Source organism: Protopterus annectens, chromosome 3.part1, assembly GCF_019279795.1.
Source record: "Protopterus annectens isolate FY-2018-M chromosome 3.part1, PAN1.0, whole genome shotgun sequence".
Classification (NCBI taxonomy): Eukaryota; Metazoa; Chordata; order Ceratodontiformes; family Protopteridae; genus Protopterus; species Protopterus annectens.
Window position 1 is genome coordinate 767,462,553 of NC_056732.1, and position 24,983 is coordinate 767,487,535.

Sequence of the window (24,983 nt, forward strand, 5' to 3'; positions counted from 1 at the left end):
AGTACATATTCAAAAATATTTTCATGATGAAACTCAGTCTTTAAAATTACTTTAATCTCTGAAATACACCGCAAACCTGGCTTTCCCATGATCTTCTATATACAGAACATTTCACAGGACTAGTAGAAATGGACATCTGATAGCTTTATAGGTTCATCGGTAAACACTAAACAATCAGTCTAGCACACACCAATTAACCTATGAAGCTATTGGCAAGTACTAGGCAACCAGTCAGCAGGCTATTACAAACCCAGACAAATAATCTGTATTTACAGTTCCAATCTCAAGGAGGGTAACACAGGATAGACTGTGAGAGATTTTTAGACAGCCATCCAATTATTTAGATTCATCTTGAAGGTGGCAAGGGTGCTACTCTGCTTGACATGTAGTGGAAGTTATAAAGACTAAAGGCAGACCCAAACACAGCATTTATAGGAGACTGATTACAGATGATTGCCAGTCTGTCCTGATAACTGAGACTGTTGAGGCCACTGATTTCATTTTAGGATTCTCTGCATATCTCTCAAGTATACCTCATTACAAGGAACGTTCCTTATTTTATTTATTTATTTATTTCAGTTTGATGACTGGGGAGGTCCACTGGGCTCAGGAGCCCATTTTCAGTGGAGGCCCGGGAGAAAAGCTCCACATTACATAATAATATAAAAGATAAAACAAAAGAAAATACAAAAGATAAAATTAAATTCGGTACAAAGATACAGATACATGAAGATGCAACAGTCAGCCTAAGTGATAAGAATACTGGTAGATTGTGAAACAGAGACATTAAGCGGTATAGTATTTACATAAACATATGAGTTGTGTATTGACATATTGACATATGAGTCATATATTGACATATGAGTCATATATTGACATGGTTGGTTACAAAGGTTACATAGAGTCTGAGTCATTGTTATGGCAGAGTAGTAGAACAAGCATAAATGTTAGGGAGGGGAATAAAGGGAGAGCAAACTATTTACAATACATACATATATACACATGATAACAGTAGACAGAAAGTAAATCCAGGAACAAAGTTGATGGTAGTAGGAAATAGTATAGAAATACAGTTAGTGTGTGTGGAGTAAAAGTCTAGGTGGGAAAAGTGCAGTTGCACTTCCACCTAGAGAACAAATAGGAATGGAGTAGAGTTTTGAAGTTGTCAGAATTTTCTGTCATTCGTAAAGAAGGAGAAAGAGAGTTCCACTTTTTGGCTAAGGAAAAAGATAGGAGGTACTGCCCGGCAGGTCGCTTTGGTTTGTGGACAGTGAGTAGGTTTAGGTGAGCAGATCTAAGTGGCCTGTTAGGGGTGTATGGTTGTAGGAAGTTGGATAGTGCAGGACATTTAGAGGGCTTAAATAATAGCCTGTGGGCAGTGGTAAGTTGGTAGTAGTCTAGAAGGCTGGGAAGTTCTAGCCAGTTTAGTGAGCGGAGTGCAGAGCAATGGTGGGAGAAGTGTTTGGCTTTGATGGCGAATTTTGAAATTTTATTATGACAACTTTCCATTTTTGAGGAGATGGAGGCAGATAAGTTGGTTAATAGAGGGGCACCATATAACAGTGATAGAAGAAGATAGGCAGTGGCGAGGGTTTGAGTAGAAGAAGGAGAGAGATAGTGGATGTTTCTATATAACAGGCCTAATTTTTGATATGTTTTCTTGATGTTGAGATGAATATGTGTGTCAAATTTTAGGTTTTCATCTATGGTGACCCCAAGGAGTTTGGCATAGGGAACAATTTTTATGGTTGAGTTATTGTGGCTTCTAATTTGGAAGGACTGTTTGTCAAGAGGGAAGGATTTTGAGGGGGGGAAGAGTAGTATTTTGGATTTGTTAGCATTTAGAGCTAGGTGGTTTTGGAGCATCCAGTTCTCAGTGGTGGAGAAGGCAGTTTGGGTGTGTGCTAGAAGTTCAGGGAGGTTGGTGGCACAACAGATTAAAGTGGAGTCATTGGTGTATTGTACGATTTTGGTGTTTGGGATGGCAGAGTGGAAGTTGTTGATAAAGATGTTGAAAAGCAAGGGGCCAGGAATGGAACCTTGGGGAACTCCAGTGGGGGTAGGAAGGAAGTTAGAGGTGCCTTTCCTCCATTTTACAACTTGAGATCTATTGGAAAGGTAACTTGAAAACCAGGATAGTGTATTGTGTGGGAGGTTGAGGTTAGCTAGGTGGCTAAGGAGATAAGAATGGGAGACAGTGTTGAAAGCCTTAGAGAGATCTAGTAGGACTGTTTACTATTTTACCAGTGTCACGGGCACGATTGACTACATCAATGAATGAAAGTAGAGCAGTTATAGTGCTATGGCCAGGACAGAAACCATGTTGGGTGTGAGAGAGGAGGTGGTTTTCAGTAAGGAAAAGGATTAGGTGAATGTGAATGCATTTTTCCAGTATTTTAGAAAATGGGGAGAGGATGGCTATGGGGCGAAAGTTTGAGGTATTGTTATTTATACCTCCTTTATGGAGAGGGTGTATAAAGGCAGCATGCCACAGCTTGGGGACGTATAATTCCTGTATGGATCTGTTGATTAGGATGCTAATGGGGAGGGCAATCTCATCTGCGGCAATTTGTAAGAATTTAGATGGAATGTTATCTGTAAGAATAAACTGCAAGGAACCACCACGGCATAAAATCCACAGTTTAATTGATGTTACAAAAAAGAACAAGCACTTTCACGCACCATCCCGGTGCACTTCATCAGGTTATAATCAAGTAACAATGCATCACTCTTTAAATACAAAAATCCATTTCAATCATTCAATTAAATACATCAATTAGCACAAACACTGAACACTAAAAATTAAGGGGAGAGCGACTTCCTAAACAGCTATAGGACTTCTTAAATAGCATACGCTTTCAGTAATTATTCCTTTATATATATTAAATATTAATTCTTCTGCTAGTGAAACAGTTTATAAATATATATATTCAGTTTAACTTGTACTCCCATAGTAAAATTTTTTAAAAACACTAAAACTAATCTAAGACGTCAAGGATATTGTCCCTTATCCTTCAAGTTCAGATGTTAAGTCTGAATCATAGTGGACGTTTAAACAATAGTAGTAGAGACAATATTTAGCATATGTTGTAATACATACTTCAGAGGTATTCAAAAACACAATAGAAGTACCTATAATAGATGAATAGGCAGAATGCCTATTCTGAAATGCAAATATAGTGGAGACTATGCAAAATACAGTAATTCAACTATATAGTCGTTGACGTATGATGATATATATAAATGGTTTTTTGATGAAAAAATACGAATATATACAATGTATGCATCAAATCAATAACAAAAAGATGCATCCCAATTATAAACCATGAATGGTGAATGGATGAGTATATGTGATAATAGGTGCTGATGTAATAGCATCATACGGATCCTAAAAGGGCCGGTCTAATACTGAGAGTAGAATTTAGACCTAGTTCTATATGGGCTCTAAGATTTAATATTCATCTATGTTCTTGCAATTCAAGTGCACCTATATGGTCTCCTTCTCTTTTATTCTGATTCACTATTTGAATCACTCTGAAACTAAACGCATGCTGGGGAAATAACTGACAGTGCTTGGCCAATACATTAGTGAGATTCCCCTTCCTGATATCATATACGTGATTGTAAACACGATCTTTAAATCTACGTGAAGTCATCCCAACGTAGTACGCTTCACATGAGTCACATGTAGCTAAATAAATGACATTCCGGGTATCACATGTAGCATAAAACATTGGTTTAAAAGCTATATTTATGTAAGGGGCTTCAAAAGTTTGGGCTGTTGATATGAATTTACATATACAACATTTATTACATGGATATGTGCCCTTTTTATATCTTGCTCTAATGTCCAACTGTTTAAGGTCCATTTTTTCTTTACATAATAGTTTCTTAAGATTTGGACTATTGCTAAACCTAAAAATAGGCTTGACACCCACTATCCGAGATAGCCCAGGGTCAAGAAGCAAGATTTTCCAATTATTCTTTATAATCAGCATGACATTATCTACATCATTTGTATACTTAAGTCCAAAAGCTAACTGTGTTTTATTTCGATCAAGATGGTTGTTATACATTCTTCCTCTTCTATGCATAGAAGTTTCCAATGGTGTCCCTGTTAGGCCATTCACTAAATTTAATGGATATCCTCTATCCTTAAAACAATCTTTCTGAAAATCCATGAGCCTCAAAGCATCACTCTCATTACTGCAAAGCCTCGATATTCTAGACATTTGGCCTTTTATAATGTTACGAAAAATGTAACGGGGATGCATGCTGTCGAAATGTGAAATACTATTTCTCCAGCATGGCTTCCTGTACAATGAAGTGGTAATAATATTATTGACATCCTTAGTGATGGTAATGTCTAAAAAGTTCACCCTAGATCCTGAAAATTCATAGGTGAAACTCAAAAATGAGGTGGTGGACTCCATATATGTTATAAATTCATGTAACGAATTCTCATCACTGTTCCAAAACAATAGAATGTCGTCCACGAACCGTCTATATAAGATGATATTTTTAAACCTTCCATCATTAAAGATAAATTCCTTTTCCCATTGATGGATGGCCAAATTAGCATATGCATTAGCACAGGGAGTGCCCATGGCCACTCCCCATGTTTGTGCATATACTGAATTATTGAACAGAAAGATATTGTTGTTCAACACAAGGTCCAAAAGGCCACAGATCACCATTTGATCATTATTGTTCATGGTGCTATATTCAAGTAAACATGCTCTTATAGCATCAAGGCCAAAATCATTGGGGATGCTTGTGAATAAATTTTTAATGTCTAAAGTCACCATTAAGGTATTATTCTGCAAGTTTTTATTTAATATATCTTGCTTTAGATCTAACAAAAGCTCATATGTGTTTTTTAGAATTGTAGGGAAGGAATTGACCAAGGGGCCTAATTTGGATTGTATATAAATAGAAGCATTTTCCGTCACCCAGTGTCTACCAGAAACTATGGGGCGTAGGGGAGGTGGATCTTCCCCTTTGTGTATTTTAGGAAGCCCTTTAATCAATGGGATCAGAGGAGAGTCTATTATTAGAAAATCATATAGTGATTTATCAATACATCTAGTCATTAACATGTCATAGATAGTATCATGTACATTTCTTATTAAAGAGTCCACTTTGGATTTATCAATCAATTTATATGCTGTTTGATTACCAAGCATTCTTTGCATTAATTCAATATATAAACTAGTATCCATGGCATCCACCCCTCCACCTTTATCTGCTGGTTTAAGTACAATCCCATCATCCTCACAGAGACTATCCAGGCAGCATTTTTGCTTATAACTCAAGTTCACGTAAATATCTCTATGCTTACGCTCTTTATAGTACAAGTAAAAGTCATGCTCACATGAGCGTATAAAACATTCAACCAATTGAGGCATGGGTGGCATAAAGCAGCTTTTTCTTTTATACACTTGCGATTCATATGCCAAATCATTACTGATAGAACCAGTAAACAGTACCTTAAGCGATACCTTCCCTGCAAAAAGGCGTACTGCTATTAAAGTGTCGGAAAGAGTACTTCCCCTGGAAGGGATAAAAGACAGTCCTTTGTTCAAGATGGATTGCTCATCATCGGTGAATGCTCTGGATGTTAGGTTAAAAAACAACCAATTGTTTAGTTCCTTGCCTTTCTCCTCGGCTCCGGTGTTTCCCCCGATATCTTTCTCTTCCCTCTGCCTCTGCTGGTCGAGCGCGCCTGCGCTCTGCTTTTGTAAGGGAGCGGGAAGTTTAAAGGAACAGGAGGCATATGAGAGTCAGTAACTGTCCCGGTTTTCGGTCTTGCTCCCAGTCCTTCATTAGATTGTAGACATTGTTGGTTACATGGAATGGAGGCAGTAATAGATGGTAACTCACTGTTCGATATATCCGTTGAGGATTCATTATGCATAAGGGGTTCAACCAAAGGATCAGTATGTATGGCCAACTCAATTGTAGATTTCAGTGATGTATTTGAGGTATGCATATGTTCCGGTTCACGACCATTTTCTCTCGGCCAAATAAAAATACGGCCCAGCTGAAAATCCTGACAGTCCCGTCGCAGCTTTTTGAGCTTGATTTGTTCAAGCCTATTGCTGTACTGCATGAGCTGCCTACATGTACTATTAACTTTGGAGACACAAAACTACTGCATGAGCTGCCTACATGTACTATTAACTTTGGAGACACAAAACTACTGCATGAGCTGCCTACATGTACTATTAACTTTGGAGACACAAAACTCGCTTTGGTAATTCATGTTTAAACATTTGTATTGCTCCTCCACTTTAGCGACCAATTCCGCTTCTATAGGGGAGAAGTATTCTATTAATAGATGTATATATTTGGTGCCAAACTCAATATTTAACTGCTGCCATCTCCGTAATAATTCGGGATGGCTGTCCCCATAGCTTGGCATGCATAAAACACGCATGCCACGCGGAATTACCTTGAAATGAAGGCACGCTTCCATATGCCTCCTTTGCCATATGAGCCTATGAAGTTTATATAAATCATTCTCCAAGGCTCTCAACGACACATAGAACTCTTGTAAGTTCTCGATATTGTTTGTAGCCATATAAGAAGTCTTAATCTGTATATCAAGGTTAAGCAGAGGATTGTCCCGTTGATGGAATAAACTGTTCCAACTATCGGTACCGCCTGTACCTGCTGGGTTATAGTCCAACTCAATGTTAGGTAAATCCATCGTGTAATGGTCAGATAAGCAAAGAAACAAGAAGGTTAGTAGTATCAGCAACAAGCAAATACCGACCATTCAAAGGTTCCTTCCAACGTAGGCGCCAAGGCTTAGAAAGTAAGAATAAACTGCAAGGAACCACCACGGCATAAAATCCACAGTTTAATTGATGTTACAAAAAAGAACAAGCGCTTTCACGCACCATCCCGGTGCACTTCATCAGGTTATAATCAAGTAACAATGCATCACTCTTTAAATACAAAAATCCATTTCAATCATTCAATTAAATACATCAATTAGCACAAACACTGAACACTAAAATTAAGGGAGAGCGACTTCCTAAACAGCTATAGGACTTCTTAAATAACATACGCTTTCAGTAATTATTCCTTTATATATATTAAATATTAATTCTTCTGCTAGTGAAACAGTTAGTTTATAAATAAATATACTCAGTTTAACTTGTACTCCCATAATAAAATTTTTAAAAACACTAAAATTAATCTAAGACGTCAAGAGCATTGTCCCTTATCCTTCCAAGTTCAGATGTTAAGTCTGAATCATAGTGGACGTTTAAACAATAGTAGTAGAGACAATATTTAGCATATGTTGTAATACATACTTCAGAGGTATTCAAAAACACAATAGAAGTACCTATAATAGATGAATAGGCAGAATGCCTATTCTGAAATGCAAATATAGAGGAGACTATGCAAAATACAGTAATTCAACTATATAGTCGTTGACGTATGATGATATATATAAATGGTCATTTGATGAAAAAATACGAATATATACAATGTATGCATCAAATCAATAACAAAAAGATGCATCCCAATTATAAACCATGAATGGTGAATGGATGAGTATATGTGATAATAGGTGCTGATGTAATAGCATCATACGGATCCTAAAAGGGCCGGTCTAATACTGAGAGTAGAATTTAGACCTGGTTCTATATGGGCTCTAAGATTTAATATCCATCTAAGTTCATGCAATTCAAGTGCACCTATATGGTCTCCTTCTCTTTTATTCTGATTCACTATTTGAATCACTCTGAAACTAAACGCATGCTGGGGAAATAACTGACAGTGCTTGGCCAATACATTAGTGAGATTCCCCTTCCTGATATCATATACGTGATTGTAAACACGATCTTTAAATCTACGTGAGGTCATCCCAACATAGTACGCTTCACATGAATCACATGTAGCTAAATAAATGACATTCCGGGTATCACATGTAGCATAGAACATTGGTTTAAAAGCTATATTTATGTAAGGGGCTTCAAAAGTTTGAGCTGTTGATATGTATTTACATATACAACATTTTTTACATGGATATGTGCCCTTTTTATATCTTGCTCTAATGTCCAACTGTTTAAGGTCCATTTTTTCTTTACATAATAGTTTCTTAAGATTTGGACTATTGCTAAACCTAAAAATAGGCTTGACACCCACTATCCGAGATAGCCCAGGGTCAAGAAGCAAGATTTTCCAATTATTCTTTATAATCAGCATGACATTATCTACATCATTTGTATATTTAAGTCCAAAAGCTAACCGTGTTTTATTTCGATCAAAATGATTGTTATACCTTCTTCCTCTTCTATGTACAGAAGTTTCCAATGGCGTCCCTGTTAGACCATTCACTAAATTTAATGGGTATCCTCTATCCTTAAAACAATTTTTCTGAAAATCCATGAGCCTCAAAGCATCACTCTCATTACTGCAGAGCCTCGATATTCTAGACATTTGGCCTTTTATAATGTTACGAAAAATGTAACGGGGATGCATGCTGTCGAAATGTAAAATACTATTTCTCCAGCATGGCTTCCTGTACAATGAAGTGGTAATAATATTATTGACATCCTTAGTGATGGTAATGTCTAAAAAGTTCACCCTAGATCCTGAAAATTCATAGGTGAAACTCAAAAATGAGGTGGTGGACTCCATATATGTTATAAATTCATGTAACGAATTCTCATCACTGTTCCAAAACAATAGAATGTCGTCCACGAACCGTCTATATAAGATGATATTTTTAAACCTTCCATCATTAAAGATAAATTCCTTTTCCCATTGATGGATGGCCAAATTAGCATATGCATTAGCACAGGGAGTGCCCATGGCCACTCCCCATGTTTGTGCATATATAGAATCATTGAACAGAAAGATATTGTTATTCAACACAAGGTCCAAAAGGCCACAGATCACCATTTGATCATTATTATTCATGGTGCTATATTCAAGTAAACATGCTCTTATAGCATCAAGGCCAAAATCATTGGGGATGCTTGTGAACAAATTTTTAATGTCTAAAGTTACCATTAAGGTGTCATTCCGCAAATTTTACTTAATATATCATGCTTTAGATCTAACAAAAGTCCATAGGTATTTTTTAAAATTGTAGGGATGGAATTGACCAAGGGGCCTAATTTGGACTGTATATAGATAGATGCATTTTCCGTCACCCAGTGTCTACCAGAAACTATGGGGCATAGGGGAGGTGGATCTTCCCCTTTGTGTATTTTAGGAAGCCCTTTAATCAATGGGATCAGAGGAGAGTCTATTGTTAGAAAATCATATAGTGATTTATCAATACATCTAGTCATTAACATGTCATAGATAGTATCATGTACATTTCTTATTAAAGAGTCCACTTTAGATTTATCAATCAATTTATATGCTGTTTGATTACCAAGCATTCTTTGCATTAATTCAATATATAAACTAGTATCCATGGCAACCACCCCTCCACCTTTATCTGCTGGTTTAAGTACAATCCCATCATCCTCACAGAGACTATCCAGGCAGCATTTCTGCTCATAACTCAAGTTCACGTAAATATCTCTATGCTTACGCTCTTTATAGTACAAGTAAAAGTCATGCTCACATGAGCGTATAAAACATTCAACCAATTGAGGCATGGGTGGCATAAAGCAGCTTTTTCTTTTATACACTTGCGATTCATATGCCAAATCATTACTGATAGAACCAGTAAACAGTACCTTAAGCGATACCTTCCCTGCAAAAAGGCGTACTGCTATTAAAGTGTCGGAAAGAGTACTTCCCCTGGAAGGGATAAAAGACAGTCCTTTGTTCAAGATGGATTGCTCATCATCGGTGAATGCTCTGGATGTTAGGTTAAAAAACAACCAATTGTTTAATTCCTTGCCTTTCTCCTCGGCTCCGGTGTTTCCCCCGACATCTTTCTCTTCCCTCTGCCTCTGCTGGTCGAGCGCGCCTGCGCTCTGCTTTTGTAAGGGAGCGGGAAGTTTAAAGGTACAGGAGGCATATGAGGGTCAGTAACTGTCCCGGTTTTCGGTCTAGCTCCCAGTCCTTCATTAGATTGTAGACATTGTTGGTTACATGGAATGGAGGCAGTAGTAGATGGTGGCTCGCTATTCAATATGTCCGTTGAATATTCATTATGTGTAAGGGGTTCAACCAAAGAATCAGTATGTATGGCCAACTCAGCTGTAGATTTCAGTGATGTATATGGGGTATGCATATGTTCCAGTTCACGACCATTTTCTCTCGTCCATATAAAAATACGGCCCAGCTGAAAATCCTGACAAGTCCCGTCGCAGCTTTTTGAGCTTGATTTGTTCAAGCCTATTGCTGTACTGCATGAGCTGCCTACATGTACTATTAACTTTGGAGACACAAAACTCTACTGCATGAGCTGCCTACATGTACAATTAACTTTGGAGACACAAAACTCGCTTTGGTAATTCATGTTTAAACATTTGTATTGCTCCTCCACTTTAGCGACCAATTCCGCTTCTATAGAGGAGAAGTATTCTATTAACAGATGTATATATTTGGTGCCAAACTCAATATTTAACTGCTGCCATCTCCGTAATAATTCGGGATGGCTGTCCCCATAGCTTGGCATGCATAAAACACGCATGCCACGCGGAATTACCTTGAAATGAAGGCACGCTTCCATATGCCTCCTTTGCCATATGAGCCTATGAAGTTTATATAAATCATTCTCCAAGGCTCTCAACGACACATAGAACTCTTGTAAGTTCTCGATATTGTTTGTAGCCATATTAGAAGTCTTACTCTGTATATCAAGATTAAGCAGAGGATTGTCCCGTTGATGGAATAAACTGTTCCAACTATCGGTACCGCCTGTACCTGCTGGGTTATAGTCCAACTCAATGTTAGGTAAATCCATCGTGTAATGGTCAGATAAGCAAAGAAACAAGAAGGTTAGTAGTATCAGCAACAAGCAAATACCGACCATTCAAAGGTTCCTTCCAACGTAGGCGCCAAGGCTTAGAAAGTAAGAATAAACTGCAAGGAACCACCACGGCATAAAATCCACAGTTTAATTGATGTTACAAAAAAGAACAAGCGCTTTCACGCACCATCCCGGAGCACTTCATCAGGTTATAATCAAGTAACAATGCATCACTCTTTAAATACAAAAATCCATTTCAATCATTCAATTAAATACATCAATTAGCACAAACACTGAACACTAAAAATTAAGGGGAGAGCGACTTCCTAAACAGCTATAGGACTTCTTAAATAGCATACGCTTTCAGTAATTATTCCTTTATATATATTAAATATTAATTCTTCTGCTAGTGAAACAGTTAGTTTATAAATAAATATATTCAGTTTAACTTGTACTCCCATAGTAAAATTTTTTAAAAACACTAAAACTAATCTAAGACGTCAAGGATATTGTCCCTTATCCTTCAAGTTCAGATGTTAAGTCTGAATCATAGTGGACGTTTAAACAATAGTAGTAGAGACAATATTTAGCATATGTTGTAATACATACTTCAGAGGTATTCAAAAACACAATAGAAGTACCTATAATAGATGAATAGGCAGAATGCCTATTCTGAAATGCAAATATAGAGGAGACTATGCAAAATACAGTAATTCAACTATATAGTCGTTGACGTATGATGATATATATAAATGGTCATTTGATGAAAAAATACGAATATATACAATGTATGCATCAAATCAATAACAAAAAGATGCATCCCATTTATAAACCATGAATGGTGAATGGATGAGTATATGTGATAATAGGTGCTGATGTAATAGCATCATACGGATCCTAAAAGGGCCGGTCTAATACTGAGAGTAGAATTTAGACCTGGTTCTATATGGGCTCTAAGATTTAATATCCATCTAAGTTCATGCAATTCAAGTGCACCTATATGGTCTCCTTCTCTTTTATTCTGATTCACTATTTGAATCACTCTGAAACTAAACGCATGCTGCGGAAATAATTGACAGTGCTTGGCCAATACATTAGTGAGGTTCCCCTTCCTAATGTCATATACGTGATTGTAAACACGGTCTTTAAATCTACGTGAGGTCATCCCAACATAGTACGCTTCACATGAATCACATGTAGCTAAATAAATGACATTCCGGGTATCACATGTAGCATAGAACATTGGTTTAAAAGCTATATTTATGTAAGGGGCTTCAAAAGTTTGAGCTGTTGATATGTATTTACATATACAACATTTATTACATGGATATGTGCCCTTTTTATATCTTGCTCTAATGTCCAACTGTTTAAGGTCCATTTTTTCTTTACATAATAGTTTCTTAAGATTTGGACTATTGCTATACCTAAAAGTAGGCTTGACACCCACTATCCGTGATAGCCCAGGGTCAAGAAGCAAAATTTTCCAATTGTTCTTTATAATCAGCATGACATTATCTACATCATTTGTATATTTAATTCCAAAAGCTAACCGTGTTTTATTTCGATCAAAATGATTGTTATACCTTCTTCCTCTTCTATGTACAGAAGTTTCCAATGGCATCCCTGTTAGACCATTCACTACATTTAATGGATATCCTCTATCCTTAAAACAATTTTTCTGAAAATCCATGAGCCTCAAAGCATCACTCTCATTACTGCAGAGCCTCGATATTCTAGACATTAGGCCTTTTATAATGTTACGAAAAATGTAACGGGGATGCATGCTGTCGAAATGTAAAATACTATTTCTCCAGCATGGCTTCCTGTACAATGAAGTGGTAATACTATTATTAACATCCTTACTGATAGTAATATCTAAAAAGTTCACCCTAGATCCAGAAAATTCATAGGTGAAGCTCAAAAAAGAGGTGGTGGACTCCATATATGCTATAAATTCATGTAACGAATTCTCATCACTGTTCCAAAACAATAAAATGTCGTCCACAAACCGTCTATATAAAATGATATTCTTAAACCTTCCATCATTAAAGATAAATTCCTTCTCCCATTGCTGGATGGCCAAATTAGCATATGCAGTAGCACAGGGAGTGCCCATGGCCACTCCCCATGTTTGTGCATATACTGAATTATTGAACAGAAAGATATTGTTGTTCAACACAAGGTCCAAAAGGCCACAGATCACCATTTGATCATTATTGTTCATGGTGCTATATTCAAGTAAACATGCTCTTATAGCATCAAGGCCAAAATCATTGGGGATGCTTGTGAATAAATTTTTAATGTCTAAAGTCACCATTAAGGTATTATTCTGCAAGTTTTTATTTAATATATCATGCTTTAGATCTAACAAAAGTCCATAGGTATTTTTTAAAATTGTAGGGATGGAATTGACCAAGGGGCCTAATTTGGACTGTATATAGATAGATGCATTTTCCGTCACCCAGTGTCTACCAGAAACTATGGGGCATAGGGGAGGTGGATCTTCCCCTTTGTGTATTTTAGGAAGCCCTTTAATCAATGGGATCAGAGGAGAGTCTATTGTTAGAAAATCATATAGTGATTTATCAATACATCTAGTCATTAACATGTCATAGATAGTATCATGTACATTTCTTATTAAAGAGTCCACTTTAGATTTATCAATCAATTTATATGCTGTTTGATTACCAAGCATTCTTTGCATTAATTCAATATATAAACTAGTATCCATAGCAACCACCCCTCCACCTTTATCTGCTGGTTTAAGTACAATCCCATCATCCTCACAGAGACTATCCAGGCAACATTTTTGCTCATGATTCAGATTCACATAGATATCTCTATGCTTACGCTCTTTATAATACAAATAAAAATCATGCTCGCATGAGTGTATGAAACATTCAACCAATTGAGGCATGGGTGGCATAAAGCAGCTTTTTATTTTATACACTTGCAATTCATATGCCAATTCATTGCTAATAGAACCAGTAAACAGTACCTTAAGCGATACCTTCCTCGCAAAAAGGCGTACTGCTATTAAAGTGTCGGAAAGAGTACTTCCCCTGGAAGGGATAAAAGACAGTCCTTTGTTCAAGATGAATTGCTCATCATCAGTAAATGCTCTGGATGTTAGGTTAAAAAATAAGCAATTGTTTAGTTCCTTGCCTTTCTCCTCGGCTCCGGTGTTTCCCCCGATATCTTTCTCTTCCCTCTGCCTCTGCTGGTCGAGCGCGCCTGCGCTCTGCTTTTGTAAGGGAGCGGGAAGTTTAAAGGAACAGGAGGCATATGAGAGTCAGTAACTGTCCCGGTTTTCGGTCTAGCTCCCAGTCCTTCATTAGATTGTAGACATTGTTGGTTACATGGAATGGAGGCAGTAGTAGATGGTGGCTCACTAGTCGATATGTCCGTTGAATATTCATTATGTGTAAGGGGTTCAACCAAAGAATCAGTATGTATGGCCAACTCAGCTGTAGATTTCAGTGATGTATATGGGGTATGCATATGTTCCGGTTCACGACCATTTTCTCTCGGCCATATAAAAATACGGCCCAGCTGAAAAACCTGACAGTCCCGTCGCAGCTTTTTGAGCTTGATTTGTTCAAGCCTATTGCTGTACTGCATGAGCTGCCTACATGTACTATTAACTTTGGAGACACAAAACTCGCTTTGGTGATTCATGTTTAAACATTTGTATTGCTCCTCCACTTTAGTGACCAATTCCGCTTCTATAGGGGAGAAGTATTCTATTAATAGATGTATATATTTGGTGCCAAACTCAATATTTAACTGCCGCCATCTCCGTAATAATTCGGGATGGCTGTCCCCATAGCTTGGCATGCATAAAACACGCATGCCACGTGGAATTACCTTGAAATGAAGGCACGCTTCCATATGCCTCCTTTGCCATATGAGCCAATGAATTGGGGCGAAAGTTTGAGGTATTGTTATTTACACCTCCTTTATGGAGAGGGTGTATAAAGGCAGCACGCCACAGCTTGGGGACGTATAATTCCTGTATGGATCTGTTGATTAGGATGCTAATGGGGAGGGCGATCTCATCTGCGGCAATTTGTAAGAATTTAGATGGAATGTTATCTGGGGCATTAGAGCAAGGTTTCAGTTTGCTGAGAAGTTTTTTTATATATGAGGTAGAGACTGGATTGAGTTGAAAAGTGGGGGGAGGTTTGGGTTAGGAGACTGGGGTAGAGTGACTGAACTGTGAGGATGGGTTATTAGGGAAGGACTTATTTAGTTCAGCTATAGAATTAATAAAGGAGGAGTTGAAAAGAGTGGCAATTTCTGGGTCGGACTTGGTAGTGTCAGGGCAGGGATTATTTTTGGTGCCTGGGTTGAGAAGTGAATTAATGGACTTCCAGAATTTTTGGGGTTTTTTAGTGTGGTTGGCTTGGAGAGTCATAAAATAGGATTTTTTGTCTTTGGATATATGTCTTTTAGTAAGGTTGCGGAGTTGCTTATATTGAATTAGGGTCTCTGGTTGTTTATTGTGCTGAGATAATTTCCAGCATTTATCTCTCTGTTGCATGAGTTTTTTGGTTTCCCTAGTTAACCATGGTGCGGATTTGGATTTGATTCTTATAGTTCGAGGTGGTGCATGGGAATTAAGTACATTTAGGAAAGTAGAGTTAAAGGCCTCGATAGCGCTGTCAAGTGGTAAAGTCTTTAGATTGTTCCAGTTAGTTTGTTTAAGGGTATTAGAGAAGGTTACAGGATTGAAGTTTGTTAGGTTGTGTGTATGTAGGTATTGGTGCTGGAGGGGAGGAGACTGGGTTGCTCGGTGGATGAAGGCAGGCTGGTGGTCACTGAAAGAGTCGGGGAGGATTCCAGATTCCAGGATGTTGTTAGGGTGGGTAGCTAGGATCCAGTCAAGTGTAGATCCTGGAGGATTGATCGTATTTTGGATCATAAAACATTCGTGCTCCCCAAAGGTCCACACAGAAAGTGTCTGTCACACATTCAGTCTTAGGAATTGTTTTAACTGATATCCATGATAAAGAGAAATGAGTCAAAAGACTTTTTTATGAATACAAAATAGCATGTTTTAACCATCCTATGATCTTCCTAGATGAAGTTGTTATCATGCTCTTGGTAAGTGTTCCACATTTTGCCCATTTGTTCCACATTATCAATGGAAGTGTTCCTCATTTTGAAATGGAAAGTTGAGAGCTATGAATCACTGAAGACTCTTAATATGAGTAATATGTTTTAGTAATGTTCCTGCACCATCGCAGCTTCACCAGTAGATGTGACTTTGTGAGTTTCTCTTAGAAATAGTTGATAATCACATTTCTCAGTATAGCTTTTCATGCAACAAGGCTAATTGTGACATTTCTGGTTACTTGTCTTACTGTAGCTTAGAAGTAGATGGCTCTAGTTGCCTGATTTAGTTAAAATAGTGTGATGTGAATATGTCAGTCGTGTTGCAAGCAGATGCCTGTCAGAGCAAATTACATAAACTACAAAGCATTTGGTTCAGATGTTGTTTTGAACTGGACCACATCTGTGCCCACTTGGCTCCACAGATAAGAAACTGAGAATGGTAGATATTATTATAATTATCATTGACATACTCTGCAAATGGTATGGCTTTGCACTACTTGTTCGGAATTAACATTCAAGGCCAAAATAATATGTGACTCATATCCTTTCAAGACTTTGCCTTCTCAGAACTATTATTCATTCAATTTTGATTATTAAGCTTTGGACAAAATGTATTCATTTACTAAAAGAAAAAAATAAGACTTTTTTTTTTTAGTGAAGCCAAACTTTCATTAAGTTAGTAATTTCTGAAAATGTTTTACCTTTGCTTTGGACACACTGAAATACTATCTAGTTCTCCTTCTAGCAGTTTTTATGCTTCTCTGGTAAATGTGGTTCACTCAATATATTTCTTAGTATAGTTCCTTGCCTGGTCTGCATTTCACTTTCGATACATACTTCTGTATGTTAAGTAACTTCATCTGCTATCTAGGAAGTATTCTCTACAATGACTTTCTGGGTATGCTTTGCAAGGGTTTTATCGAGTGCTTCTACCAGAAATTCTTTATCATGCACACAGTCATGGAATTTCTCACATCTATACATTATTACTAGCTGTTTCCTTTCTTTCCGAGCAGATCTCTTTTGTGCGTCTGTAAATGTTGTTGACACATACGTAAACAATTGGCTCTGCTGCAACATCAGAACTCTTATTTTATTCAGACTGGTGTTTGTTTGCAGCACAGCTGGTTTATTCACATCATGGCATTTTAATAACATCTGTTACTAGTGTATTGAGGATATCAAAACTCTTCTCCTGTTTACTGCCCCATTCACAAACTATACCTTTGTCTATAATGGCCTATTACAGGCCAAGCTACTTCACGCATATTAGGTATAGCCTTTGCAGGATGTTGTCATCATTCTTACTTGCCCATGTAGTATGCCATGGTCTTCTGACTCTGGCTTCTTCACAACTGCATCAGGTTTTAGGCCCTCAGACATTTAAAATGACTTATGTATTTGCAAGGTATCATAGTGATTCATCATTTGCTGATATTTAATTTGAAAGTATGCTGTCTTGGTCTACTTCAAGTATGAGAAAAATTGGGTCTATGTCAGAAGCACGAAACAGCTACTGAGTGAACACATAAAGAGTAACACATATTCATCAAACTGCATTTAAGCAATTCAATAAATATGTCACAGTGCAAGAAGGTAGTTGGCCAACTACATGGCATCGCCCTTTCCTTCGCTATAGTGCAATCTTGAAGTTGGTATATTTAGTTAGGGGGGTGTGGGAGGCACAGCCCCCCATGTTGGGATGTGTAGGGGGCAAAGCCACCCAACTGATAATGTTTTTTAATTTTTTTTTTCTAAACGGCCGCATGAAATATTTCACTAGGAAAAAATTTGATTACGTGGCCGTTCGCTATTTACAGATTTTGCATATTATGTGTCGTCTTTTATGTAGTTGCACATATGCGCTTTCGTTGTTTTGATATAGACCCGAAACATCTACTTCCCAATGTTGTATTAAATGTACACAGTTCAGAACTTGCTTCATCTAGATAGATATGAAAAAAACCTCTCAATTTGCATACAGCATTTAACAAATCGAAGCATTTGAAATCCTTAAGACCACTTCAGAACAATGTATTAGAGTATGATACTCAATTCTTCAAAGTTCTGTGAACCCCTTTAACCTAATCTCATATTACTATGTATAATGCATATATGGAAACAACTGTTAAACTTCTTTGTATTCACTTCTGTTTTGTCATTTTCATTTCATGTTTTTGCTTGCTTGTCTCTGCTACACCCATGAATATATGTCTGAATACTACATTTGCATTTATGTTTTATCTGCTTATTTACCATTGTATTATCGGACGGTTTGTCATTACTTCTCACTCAAGCTTGTGCAGCTTATAAAACCATACCACACTCTGTATAGCCTGAGTTATGACAGAACTGTGTCAGATGACCAGTCCACTTACCTAGTTAACAAACTGAAAAAAAGAAAACCTGATAATTAAATAACCAAAATAAGCATTTTAACTTCCTATAAGGAAAACCCAGAAGATTTCTTACCTTTACATATGGGTGGTGGATGACTCCACTGCCTATTAGCCTGGCACTGTGCTCTTGTCGGCCCCTGCATAATATATCCAGTGTTGCAGGAGAATGTCACTACATCATTTAAATTGAATCCATTTCCACTTGTTCTTCCATATATGGGGCTTCCAGGATGACCACAGCTTATAGCTAGGAAAAATACAAATACCCCTGTGACTATAATGCAATGCTTATAGAACCAAAATTGCATAGCCATTTGTCAGTATCATTTTTCTGCATACAATATGCAATTAAAAATGTAGCACATGCTACAAAGCATATCTTTTTGTCAAAGAAACCAGGTTAAGAACAACATTAAATGTAAAAGAATTTGACATATTGCAAAAATTTCAGTAAAAATGACAAAACATTGGTAGTCTCAGTCTAAGACAATATATAGTCATTTACTTTTAATGTATTTATTTTACCTTAGAGTCATGTTTTGCAGCACTTGCAAGACTGTCATAATATCATGCTAAAAGTTCTGAATTAACAAGTAATCTGAACGAATAACGCAGTATGCAAGTTCTGAAGGATAATATCTGTAAGTTCTTCTGTCATAGGTTAGTAATTGTTAGTTGGGCAAGATATAGACAAATAGAAACAAACTTTTGTAGCAAGAAAGAAAAAAGCCAGGCCAAACTTAACTGCCTACTACTAAGGTAGTAATTTGCTGATTCTAAAAAAACAAGTAATCTCCGTAGTATCCTTGAAGTCTCAAAACAACCCACAAAACAAATATAGTGGGTCCAAAAACAAAACAGTGTAAGAAACTTCTCTGTGTGGAAGATTTTCAGTCCATATATCTCTAGTTAATAACTGTATATTAATCAGATCAGGCAATAGTAGTAGAAGTAGCAAACTTAAACTCGTCTTAAGTAAAAAAAAAAAATAAATAAATAAAAATATAATTGTACAGAATTACTAATTATTCAAAAGTAATCCAAGCAAGGCAGGCAGTCTGTTTCCAGTCGAAAATCCTTTGTTAATTTTTTTTGACTGGAAACAGACTGCCTGCCTTACTTGGATTACTTCTGAATACTTAGTAATTCTGTACAATTATATAATTTTTATTTTTTTTTTTACTTAAGACAAGTTTAAGTTCACTACTTCTACTAGTGTTCCTGTCAGAAGAACGAAGACGCATTATGTCGAATGCATCTTCGTCGAGTTGTAAATGTCAAAAACGCAAAATGACAAAGCGGCTTTTAAGTGAATTCTTTCCCTGGGAAAAAAGTAGCTTGGCTGCTTCTGTCACTTTGCCATTTTCGGCACTGTAGTGCGATCTCAGAGTTGGTATATTTAAGTGAAGGGGTGTGGGGGGTGAAACCCTCCACTTAAAAGAGTGTTTAGTGTGTTTTTTTTGTGGGAACAGCAAATTTTTTCCCTGGGAAAAAATTGCAGTTCTGGCTGTTCACACTTTTTTGTTTTCATTCTTTTGTGGTCGATATAACAGCATTCAATCTTTTGATTGTTTGCTGTTATAACATAGACCCTTCTACTACTATTGTCTGATCTGATTAATATACAGTGATTAACTAGAGCTATATGGGCTGAAAAACTTCCACACAGAGAAGTGAATTTTCTGATCTTACAAACCATCGTCATAAACTAGCAATCTTCTTGCACAGGTATTTCAGAATCTACCAACTGTAACATACCAGCTACAACTTCATGACTGAACTTCTTTTGACACCAGTGTTGCTACTGCAAAAATATTTCCATACATTAGATAACTGTAATTTGTTGATGCCAATGTTTGTTTTTTTAGCTAACAAATTATACTATGGGTTACCATAACCCCCTTATCCATCTTTTCAAAGGGCAGTGAATGATTTGGGCTTTGTGCTTAATCCTACAAAATATGTTGTAATGTTTTAAGGGTAAAGTATTGTTGAGTGCTATACTTCAGACACAAACAGCAGAAACAAATGAAACCTTCTAACAGTGACTCTTTATTTCGTTTTTTGTTTTTTTGTGGATGTTGAAGGTGTGGTCTTTCGCTTCAAATCTCATATTTCAGTAGGGAATGTAACACTTGAAGCACTTGAAAAGGTGCCAGCCCTAATTGTCCTGATCCTTAAGATAGGACTATGTTTTCTCAGGACATGTTACAGTGTGCTTAATTTTACCTAAAAGAATATGAGTGTTTTTGCAACTCCTGTCATACCCCCCTCTTTGATGTTATCAACCATTCTGATCTATTACTGTGCCATTATTTCTCTCACACAGCACCAATATCTTAGGACACCAGAAGAGGGATGTAAATAGTTGACATTGTCACTGTTATCAATATGGTTTTATTCTTCTGCCTGTTCCTAAACAATCACCCACCACCATGCCACCATCAGCTAGTAAGAATTATGCAATGTCTACTATAGTTGGCATTTTGCAAATGCAGACTTTAGCACACCTGCTCCCCCAGCAGCACTGCATACACTCCTTGGCATATTCATGCCCCCACCCCAACATCTTTTGTTTGAGAGCTGTGGCTTTCTTCCATATGAAGCTCCCATATGGATGGGCAGGCCAGCACTGGTCACTTACTCTTATCCCTCCAAAGATAGGTCTTCTAGTGCCTGGGTTGCTAATTGAAGTTTGGTTGCCTGGAGCACTGTTACTGTCAAAATCTGCATGCAATAGAACTGCTCAGAAGCATAGGAGACTTTGCTCTCATAGTGTGACACCATTCTTGCATGGAAGGCTCCATCATCAGCCAGGTTACACACCCATGCTAACCTACCAGATGAAGAACCTATTAACAGCAGAACAATAGTTGTTGCTGTGATACATTTCACTTAAATACTCTGTTGTTATGGTCATATACTCAGCATTAATAACTGATACATTACCTCAAAGCCATGACTCATCTATAGTCTTGGTCCTGAAACAAGTCCCTTCAAACTTTCACAAAAAGACACGGGGTTCGCAGAGGCTATATGCAGCTTATAAAGCCAAACCTCATATAGACTCAGATGTCTTCAGAAATATGCATCATAAAGAACTGTACATATGTGTATGGCAGAGTATGCATTATATGCAAAATGTTGTTGTCCATTTATTTATGGATGAAAATGCACATGCACACCTGATCACAATTCAGATACTACATCAACATATAAAATGTGGACTAAATACATGGAATGAAACAAAGCTCTGTCGGTATTTACAAAGGAGTAGGCTGAAAGGTAATATCTAATAGATTGCTGACATCACTGCGTGGCTAACAGAGGGGCATACAACAATGGCTGAATGTTACATAAGGTGCAGATACAGCACATGACTCTGGTATGAGTCGATCAGTATTGCAGGGATACAGCAGTGATATTGGGAAGATGATGTTATGCTGCAGAACTTCAAGCTCCAGAGAGGTTACAAAAAGCCACAAAAAGGACATCAACAGGAAAATACACACAACAACAGCACTGGCACTCAATACACTGATAGATACAGCACATTTAGGACATACACATAGGTATACGCATAAGCCACAGAACACACATATTATGCACTTATCCACTCACCAGGTCCAAGTATCATTATACCCATACCACACTTCAAATATGCAAGGCAGCACACTAATTCTACAGGGCAGGCACATAATTATAAGCAAGGCAGCACATGCATTCTGCAGGGCATGCACAAAATTATATGCATGGCAGCACACGCATTCTGCAGGGCGAGCACATCATTATATCTTCTAGACAAACTGTCGATAATTCACAGTCGTATCATTTCACTCGCAGTGTGGATACTAGAACTACTAGGGAAGCTGCATATAGTGGCAGAATGTCAACTTTGCTATGGCTTGTTCGTTTTTCCTGTTCATACTAAGTGGCACCCATTACTGCCACAGCTCTGTACAGTGCCAACAGATGGGAGAAGTTCCACTAACAAGATGTCTTGATTTCCTACATTAGGGCAGGGTCATCTCTGTGTATGGTTAAGGTTTAGAACAAACAACTGGTCATGTACCACCGGAAATGCTAAGTATCAGTATTGCAACAGTATCCTTAGTCTCCAAATTACATGCTAGAGCTAGTTTGAGGAGTACGTTTCAAACAGTTCCGGTAGACTGATAAGTTATACTATTATGCCTTGAAACTCAACCTCCTTAAACACAACAGCCCTACCCCAAATGCTGAAAGTACTTGCTCTATTGCATACATGAAATAAACATGTACTTAAGTAGATTGTGTATACTGAAATGGACAAGAAGTCCATACTGGATGGTTAAGAGCAATAAAGAACAGAAACCAGGAGCTTCAGAACCCCCAAACCTGAATTTATTTTGTATCAAAGCTTTCAAGAACAATTCTCCCTCTATGTATCTAAAAGTCTTTGCAGTCTTGTATAATTTATATACTCACAAATTGAGATTAACTATTCAATATGATGAAACAATTAATGAAACAATTAAAATGAATCAATTTCATTGCCTTCATTTTATAGCAACCCACCATTGAAATAATAAAGAAAAATATACACATTCATATAAAAGATTTTGTGAGTATCAGTCAAACTTATGCACTAAAGTAACTACAAATGCACTCTTTAAGCAAACAAACAAAAATGTGATGGCCATTCTTTTTAATTTATGGGTAATTCAATGTATTGCTCACAATCTTAGTGGAAGCGACATTGTAATACATACAGAACTAATAAAGAATAAATAACTTTTATGCAGATATGTTTCCCGGATTAACTGATATTTCAAACATTAAACCAATTTTGAAGTTTAAACAGGGTCAGCTTAAAATATTTAAAAATACAGCTTTTACATGTGTATATATGCACAATTCTCTTTATTATTTATTAAAAGAAATAGTCATATTCTCAGTAGCTTCAGATACTATGCACTGTTCAGGTTTCAGTACAATAAGGTATTCTCCCTCACTTGCAGGATTAAGACTGGCAGTATTCAGTTAGTCTGGCACACAATACATTATCTGACTTACCTCTCACTACCCACAGTGCTGACCACATAAGGACCCATCTCCAGATTTTTGTCAGATCAGAAAAGCCACAGCATGAACAAAATAAACTCATTCTTCTCCCAAATTCAAAGGAAGGCACATGTTAGGCCTGAGGCAGGGGGGAAGAGGATGGAGCTAGGACTGCTAATGCAGATTAATGATTATGCTAAGGATGTTACTTTCATGTCTGACTTTGGAATTTTCATCTCTGCCACATGTAGAACAAAGTCCCCGACTTGGCCTCTTGGGTGATTCTCATTAAAGAATAACTCAAATAATGGTGGTCCCAAAAGATGACTTAGAATTGAAAAACGCATCCAGCTTGCAGTGATTTGCAAAAGTATTCAGTGAAGCCCACTTTGTAGCCACACAAATATAATCCATGGCAGCATTTTTAATCATGTAATGATGTGTTTCACATTATCTCAGCACCATGGTGAAATAATACAATTGTGAGAGCCAAAATAATTTAGGTTTAGCATATCTGTATTTTATTTTTAAAATAGCATAAAGTCAGTTTTAAAATAATAAAAAATAATAAAACTTACTGTCGTTTTCAGCACATCTGTAAAGTAATTGTTTGGCTACTACAGTAACTGTACTAGCCAGATAATTGCTATGGAGCTTTCTATTAATGTCAGCAGGAATTCTGACTTGAAAGTGACAGATCATGCTGTTTACTAGCATACTGTCTCACCTCTAACCCTATGAACATAGTAAGTATGAAAGTAGTCAAAACTTGTCCTATTACTAGAAAGTCTTTGTACCACTAATCATTTGCTGTAGTAACTCATCTCAATGCTTTCGCAGAAATCTCTAATCATATGATTTACGATTTATGAAAGAAAGTACCTGGGATTAAAAAAGGATGGTTTTCTCTTGCAGGTATGTAATTGCATTTATTTACTGGCAGAAAAAGAGATAAATCTGTGGGCAGTAGTAAAAGTAGACACTGACCAAAGCACAAAGCACGCCAGCTTTGTTTTTTTTTTGTCCTTAATTTTACTACAACTAACCTAAATATATTAAGTACTATAGCAGTAAGTAAAAATATGCTACTGCAATATTTTTTCACAGATTCTAGGAATCACACATTGCAGGTAATCAACAGATATAACCATCTGTCTGGGAAGGAGTCAGTCTGTGGATAAAATCGAGGGATGATTAGGATGATCATAATAAAATCAAGACTGATGTTGCTTGGTTGGGATATGGAGACAGTGTATAAGTATTTTAGAATTGCAAACTAGAAAGCATTACTGTGGTCAATTTTTCCATTACTTCTACCACAACCAAACATCAGAGAAGTACAGAAAAGGTGACCATCTACTGAACGGAAGTAGAAATGAAAAGAATGTGAGAAATCACTGGAGAGTTACATCTGCTTACCTTATGGGCAGTTATGAAAATCAAGTTGAAATTAATTATTGAGGCTACTGTGTCTTTCACTTTCTTCACAGTCATGCATCAGAAATTTGAAAAGAAAGTGGCCATCT

At 37.1% G+C, this 24,983-nt stretch overlaps 1 protein-coding gene across 1 annotated transcript in view; it reads right to left on the reverse strand.

Moving 5' to 3' along the window:
- Positions 1-24,983, reverse strand: part of LOC122797720 (CUB and sushi domain-containing protein 3) — a 5,249,173-nt gene that overhangs the window by 354,893 nt on the left and 4,869,297 nt on the right. The window contains exon 53 of the mRNA XM_044066251.1: positions 18,488-18,661. Coding sequence (XP_043922186.1) covers positions 18,488-18,661 — 174 coding nt within the window. The remainder of the gene's footprint in view (positions 1-18,487; positions 18,662-24,983) is intronic.